Source organism: Diadema antillarum, unplaced genomic scaffold, assembly GCF_040938485.1.
Source record: "Diadema antillarum isolate AM-2024a unplaced genomic scaffold, OU_Dant_1.0 seq00001558_RagTag, whole genome shotgun sequence".
NCBI lineage: Eukaryota > Metazoa > Echinodermata > Echinoidea > Diadematoida > Diadematidae > Diadema > Diadema antillarum.
The window spans coordinates 1,250,368-1,258,087 of record NW_027272284.1 but is presented as its reverse complement, the minus strand read 5'-3'; the positions used below and the strand labels follow the sequence as shown (position 1 = coordinate 1,258,087).

Here is a 7,720-nt window from a genome sequence, read left to right as displayed (position 1 = left end):
CCATGACAGTGTCCACACTGTTCAAAGTCCATGGCACAGAAAGAGCTTAAGAGTCTGTGTTGAGGTAGCAGCAGAAAGGAACACCTCCAGTGTGGCAAAATCCACACAAGTACACTGGATGCTCTTGCCAGGTCATCATGATCATAGTATTACACAGCATACATGTTTTCACGTGAGGCATCCGAGGTCCTTTCAACGGATGTTGCTGGCATCGATATGCTGCAAAAGGGAAAAAAAAAAGGGGGGTGAGATTGGTAATGAAGTGATTTACAGAAACCATAATGCCTTGAATTATGAATATTATTGTCTTTGACATTCACTATAACATTTAAGACCCGGCGGCGTGTGAATTCATGGGTGACTGGATTAAAGGGTGTGTACCGTTCTGGTTGAGGTGAGGATTCAGCTTTTAACGTTTTGCGAGATGAGATGGCAAGAGCATGCAATTCTAAGGGGTGTTAAGAGTTTATATGATGAAAATCGGTTTTGAAATGGCCGAGATATCCCAAAACAAGGTGAAACAAAGAGATCCTAATAAAAGGCGTGGCCTGTCGCCTTTTATTACTTTTTTATGAATACCTCAGCCATTTGAAATTTTTCATCAAATAAACGTTGAATCCTTCTTAAAATATTACATGCTCTTTCATATTTCATAAAAAGGGTTCTCATTATCTCACTTAGGAATGTTTAAAACATGATTCCCCACCTCAACCAGTACTGTACAGTCCCTTTAATTCATTGCTAACTGGGGCACATTCTAAAACCACAAAAAGCACCTGTTAGCGAATACATACTGAAGCATATACTCAATGGTAACGGTTGACTCCAGTCAAGACTCTGCAGCTGAGTGTAAACTTTACCGGGAGATCAGTGGTAAAGCTGTGTACGATTTGTGGGGTATATCATGCAGTCTCGAATGTATTGTTGGCTGCCAGAACCAGGAGGGCTGTCTTGCAGTTTGTGTGTGTGTGTGTGTGTGTGTGTGTGTGTGTGTGTGTGTGTGTTGTAGACCTTGATCTCCTGCACATCATGGTGTCAATCTTAAAGGCACACAGACCTGGTGGGTGCGGGTCGCTATTGGACGATACTGCCGATCACCGTCAGCATTGCTACAAAGTTTGCCGAAGTTGAGCTGTCATCAAGGGTAAAGCGCGTAAGTGTAGCTAGATAACATTGCCTTCGTTGTCTTCTCTGCGCATCACACAGGCTAGTTGTAATGCCAGGGTGCGTGCTTTAGGTGCTTCTTAGTATGACGTTACAAAAGAAGTTTGCTAAAGCTGTCATGCCCTCCAAACAAATCATGAGCTGAACTGTGACTGGACCACTGACTACAGTGGATTGGACTTCTTCAGACTCATGGAAATGGGTGAAAGCATAAGAGCTAAAGAGGAGTCGATAGCATAGGTCTCTGTAGGAAAGTTGCGCCCGCATACGCATCCGACTAAACCACCAGGTCCATGTGCCTTTAACTAGAGCACTCGCAATCGATCACATGTATCCCATGAACCCGTCTCCCATACCCTATCTGAATATACTGTTTAGGCCAGAATGTTGTATAATATGGCAACTGTCGCAGGATGAAATAAAATCCGACGATAAATGAGGCTAATATATATCGCACATAAAAGGAATATGACATCATTCTATAAAAGTTTGAACAATGTGAGCACTGGCAATGAAAACTTTTGTTACCTAGAATAACTCCTCATAAACCTCCATAGCAAGTTTGAATAAAATGTCGCTTACAGAGCATGTACAAGAAATGTGGCATGGCCTCCAAGTCGGAACACTGAGGGCGCCGCCGTCACCACAAACTGTTGTATCCTTCATGTAGGAATGACCACCCATTCACCTCTTTAGCAAGTCTGAGTAAAATCCAGTAACAATTAAGTTATTGCCTAAATAAGCATGCATTTTTGCAAATTTTGACATAATCAGGGTGACCTTTGACCCTGTAAAAGGTGGAACAGTGAGGGCAGCATAATCAATAGTGTAGGTGTATAGATTTGACTATGATGCATTTACATACCAAATTTGAAAAAAAAAATGGTCGAGAAACAAGGCCAGCGTCGCACACACAAGCAGACCCTGTTAAATTTACCTTTTCATGTATAAAGACGGAACAAGCGAGGGCGCCACCACCAAAAACAATATAGGCATCTTCATTTCATTATAATGCATCTTTTGCCAAATTTGAAGAAAATCTGATAAGAAATGTGGCTGATAGAGCACACAAAAGAAATGTCCATTGGCATCCAAGTCGGAACACTGAGGGCGCCGTCACCACAAACTGTTGTGTCCTTCATGTAGAATGACCACCCATACATCTCCTTAGCAAGTCTGAATAAAATCCATTGAGTAACAATCAAGTTATTGCCTAAATAAGAACTTCTGCATATTTTGACATGATCAGGGTGACCTTTGACTCTGTAAAAGGTGGAACAGTGAGGGCGGAATTATCAATAGGTATAGGTGTATAGATTTTACTATGATATATTTACATACCAAATTTGAAAAAAAAAAAAAAATTGGTCGAGAAACAAGGCCAGCTTCGCACACACAAGCAGAACCTGTTAAATTTACCTTTTCATGTATAAAGAAGGAACAAGTGAGGATGCCATCACCAAAAACAATAGGCTTCTTCGTCTAATTCCCATAATATATTCATGCCAAATTTGAAGATGACCGAAGAAGAACTGCAGCCAGTAGAGCGCTCACAAGAAAATCTCTGCGGCGGACGCGGCGCAACGAGGCCAAATCTATAGTATCCTCCGAACTCTGTTCGGGGGACACAATTAATTTCATATTCAGTAAAATGTACAAAATCAGAACCACATGGGCACTATTTTACCTGATATTTGGAACAATACTTATAAATCTTCCAACTTTTGATTGAGTAGCCCTTTAATTCACGAATATTGATTGTTTTGTTTTTATCTACACTCAAATCTCAGAATGCGATATTACCTAGCACCCTCTGTTTCTCAGCTGACGATACCCAAGTATGGGTAGCCTTTCTGCCCCGTGGTATCCTAATGCCACTGGGTCTTCCATGAAGGTTGTCTAAAATGATTACCCTTCTCAAAAGGCGCGGTCAGACTGGCAAAAGATCGAGAAGTTTAAGATCATGAAGTCTTCGAGATCTTTTGTCGTGCGGTCATACTGGCAGTCAAACTTGGATCAAGAAGTTTGGGTCATTGGTACACGCGCACAAGAAAGAAGAAAGAGTGTGCCGTCCCATGGCTAGTGATAGTGACGTAACAATGCACATGTGTACACGACAATGGCCTTCCACTTGGGAGACATCGCCCGAAACAAATCAAGAAGTTTGGCGGGGGTGATAGATACCCCTAGTTGGAGTGGGAGGCTTCGCGAGAAGTTTTGTGAGTAGTTTTGCAGGAAGTTTGCGGTCACACTGGCTAAACTGAGAGATCTTAAAGATGGCGAACTTAATCTTCTCGATCTTTTGCAAGTCTGACTGCGAATAAAGGGTGCGTTCGAGCCCTCCTAAGCGAACCAACGCAAACTGAACTAAAGCGTATTGTAAAACACCGTACTGTGCTAGCTTTGGAGCGTTCGAGCACTCTGATACCTTATGAGTTATTTTTAGAAGAGGTCAAGCATTTTGCAGCAAAAGGGTCATTCACCTGGAGCAATTCTCGCTATCGCCAATGACGTAAAAAGTACCCGGATGTGGCTTTTTCGTCAAGATTTAGTGCACTTGGTAGCAAGGGCACTTCCGGCGCGGGGCATAATTTGCACAACGCTAGCGTGCGCGTACGTGTACCTTACCTATAGCGCCGCGCCGACCACGGATACTAATACAGTAGGCGGCTGTACCGCCTGAGCCAGCCCGTGGCCAGGCCTGTTATACTCGTACACTGTAGTCCCCGCCGGCGGCCGGCCTTGCATTAGCATGCATTATAAAATGGGTTCAAGAATGTAGCCAATTGGAAGCGCTGAAATGAGTCACGTGTGCGTGCATTAATTTTTACTATCATGCACGGCCTTGCAAAAATGCGTAAAGTCACTGACGTCACAATGTTTACACTAGCAGTGCGCACTTAATCAGTTGTTACAAGTGCGTCGCGCGCTACCATACGCGCTGTCAAACCTGTAAACAACTTCTCGTTCGGGCTGCCAGCCGGCCTTTCTTGTGCACAACAATCATGTGGCATGGTATACGCTTATACGTACAGTACTTACATGTGCGGGATTTCCGAGTGCGACGTGCGTAAATGTTTGGGACGAACATCCTCGGACGTCTTGACCCACAAAGGTACGTGAAAAACGCTGACAAATGCTGTTAGTTTTCGAATTTTCGACCCATTTTATAAAACAAATTATGCACAGGATTATTTCGTGGCGTTAGTGGAGGCGTAGCTCACTCTCAGGTATTTCACTAACGCACTCTATCCTGTGCATCATTTGTATACCAACCCACTGCACGCAGCGCATAAGCCAACACATACCGGTACAGCGTACTGCTTGATCATGCGATCGATGTGCACATCACGGATCAGTCATCTCTGCATACTCTGAAAATATGCTGGAAAATATTCACCCACCTGGATATCGTCATTGAATGCCCATCTTTTTTTTTTATTTGTTCTCTGTCGAAATGTCGCGAAAACAATCGGGAACGAACAGTGATCTCGAACTTATCCTGTCTCCGAAGCAACTTCTTCCAAGTAAGTACACTGTACGTACAATGTACGTAGGCACTAGGCCTAAGCCTATACTACCACTACTAGTAAGTCGCGCGTGCACGTACTGCGCTGTGGAGTCACCCGCAAACTTCACCCACGCGGCCACGTCACGTCTCGCATGCCAGTAAGGGTCCTATTTCTACAGATTTTTTTTTTCATTTATTGTCGTGCGAACAACACATGGCAGCTTCGCAGCAACAACCAATAGTCGTATTAACAGCAATTTCTTAAGAATGGAGAAATTTCAAATCATATTAAAGCTGTAATTCAAGTCGAGAAAACAGGAAGTACATGTAGAATACGGTCGGTTGTGTGTGTAAATAACATTAGTCACTTATCACGCGCGTACGAACGGAAGTGACTTTGCTACCGGACTATCCCATAATGCACCGTAAATGACGCTTAAATCAACATCCGGGTACTATTTACGTCATTGGCGATAGCGAGAATTGAACTACTTTCAGATGTTACGAACAAAGAGAATGATATCTTTGCATTATGACGTACGCACGTGATACGCGCATTCTCAGATGCGAACTTTTGGTATACTTTCGGTACTCTTTTGGAGCACATGGGGAAGTGGTCCACTTTTGGCATGGTACAGTACGGTGCGGTACACTTTAGGAGCGTTCAAGCGCTCCTCTGACCCAAGTACAGTACGGTACAGTTCGCGTTTATGGGAAAGCGCTTGAACGCACCCACGGTAGAGTTGACAAATAAGCAGTAGTCACTTGAGAATCATGTGCTTGAATAAAGATGCATGTATATTTTTCTTCAACTTCTACTTCATCTGCTACTGTGACAGAATCCTCTAATTCTACTCACATAAAAAGGAGAATATCATTTTATTCACATTTGCTATTTCCATCTGTTACTGTTACCTGACAAAGGATGCATGCCAATACGACTGAAACTTCATATGCATGAAACTGTTTTACATAATATACATGCACTACTATTTTTCATGTTAATGAGGATTTAGGCTTCAATTTGCAGATTGTGATTTTGCAGCATTTTGATAAAGACATTTTCTTCAGCCAAGAACCAGGAAAGAAGGTTTGCAATTACCAAGATTTTCCACTGTTCTGAAAAAAGGAGACACATATTGTCCACAGATGGGGCAGGAATCTCCGTTGGGCCAGGCTTGGTTGGCGCTAAACCCATTGCGATTCATGGAGCAGAAGTAGCAGATGAAGAGCTGAGTGTGAAATGGGCCGTGTGTGAGGATCATGGCACGGCACCGAGCAGGCTTTGATGTAGAAAAATGTGTCAGTGAGAAATAATACACAATATATGATAATGAAGAAACATAGCAAAGAAGAAAATAGACCATAACTGTTATGAAGAGAAACATATTTGATATTAAATAGAACAAGGAAAAGTAGAAATTACGCGGTGCGTAATATATGTCCCTGCCGGAAGTAGCATTTTGTAGCAAAATGTACAATAATAGGTAAAAAACAAGGTCAACGGTTAAAGAAGTCAAAGGTCAAAATTCTGTGTAGAAGTTTTGAAGCCCTCATCTAGTGCCATCACATAAAGCAAACGGAATCGAAATCGGGTTAGAAATGGCGAAAGAGTAGCATTTTGTAGCCAATGTACAATATAGGTAAAAAATCAAGGTCAAAGACGTCAAAGGTCAAAATTCTGTGTAGAAGTTTTGAAGCCCTCATCTAGTGCCATCACATAAAGCAAACGGAATCGAAATCGGGTTAGAAATGGCGAAGGAGTAGCATTTTGTAGCAAAATGTACAATATAGGTCAAAAATCAAGGTCAAAGTTCAAAGAAGTCAAGGGTCAAAATTCTGTGTAGAAGTTTTGAAGCCCTCACCTAGTGCCATGACATAAAGCAAACGGAATCGAAATCGGGTTAGAAATGGCGAAGGAGTAGCATTTTGTAGCAAAATGTACAATGTAGGTCAAAGGTCAAGGTCAAAGGTCACAACTGAAATTCTGTGTAGAAGTTTCAAAGCTCCCATGTAGTGCTATCATATAAAGCAAACAGAATCAAAATTGGCTCATAAATGACAGAGAAGTAGCAAATTGAACATTTTGATCACACACGGACGCACACACATACACATGGACACACACACACACACACACACACGGACACACACACGTACGGAGCCCGTTTCATAGTCCCCTGCTCGAACTCGTTCGGCGGGGACAATAAACTGACACATATTTATTGCCAGTGTAGACTCAGACAACAAAAAAGGTACTTTCTTAAAAACTTTGACTGGAATGGAAATGGGAATCACCACATACGATGCAAGCTATAGACAAGAGGAAGGAAATCGCGAGAAACGCTTTCATTGTACTGAGGCATTTGGCAATTTTATGATCAGTTTGGGCGGATTTGTGCGTTTGAGCGGAATATGCAAAGTTGGCATGGCGTTGACTGAGTCGGGTATGAGAACGTGGCACATAAAGAGTTAACAGGTATTTAGGATGGTTCACTTTAGCAGGTTGTATATCATTTTAAAGCTTGGAGATATTTTTTTTTTCAAATTATGTAGAAAAGTCAAAATGAATTAGGGGTCACTTCTTCTGGATTTTGAGCTGGGCAGTCACAAATATGAAACTCTAAAGGCATTACAGACATTTTTTTTTTATTCAAGGTAGCATATTATCTTAATTCATTCATGAGTTACAAATGGATGCATATGTTAGCACATCATTAGTTTTTGCAATCAAATACCCACGTGCGCCTACGTCACAGTGGTAAACAACATCTGGGAGTGTGGGATGGTTGGGAGAGGAAGAAGAAAACAAACAGGATGTGGATGAGAAGTAGATTATAAAACCTATCGGGGTGTTTCATAAATGTGTTTGTAAAGTTACGAACGACTTAAGAACAACTGGCGATCAATTCTTTTGCTGAATTATGGAAATTCTGATGAGTATAGCACATCAGAACTGATCACTAGTCGTCTTAAGTCATTGGTAACTTTAAGAACAGCTCTATGAAACATCCCCTGGTACTGAGAGATGGTATTATTTGTGAC

The 7,720-nt window shown here is 42.0% G+C and overlaps 1 protein-coding gene across 1 annotated transcript in view; it reads right to left on the bottom strand.

The window, feature by feature from the left end:
- The window catches only part of LOC139710715 (TPR repeat-containing protein DDB_G0287407-like), a 72,105-nt gene continuing 64,385 nt past the window's right edge, over nucleotides 1-7,720 (bottom strand). Inside the window, exons 15-16 of the mRNA XM_071622634.1 lie at nucleotides 5,778-5,958; nucleotides 1-219 (exon numbers count right to left, since the gene is read on the bottom strand). Of these exons, the coding sequence (XP_071478735.1) occupies nucleotides 47-219; nucleotides 5,778-5,958 (354 nt within the window). The 3' untranslated portion in view covers nucleotides 1-46. The remainder of the gene's footprint in view (nucleotides 220-5,777; nucleotides 5,959-7,720) is intronic.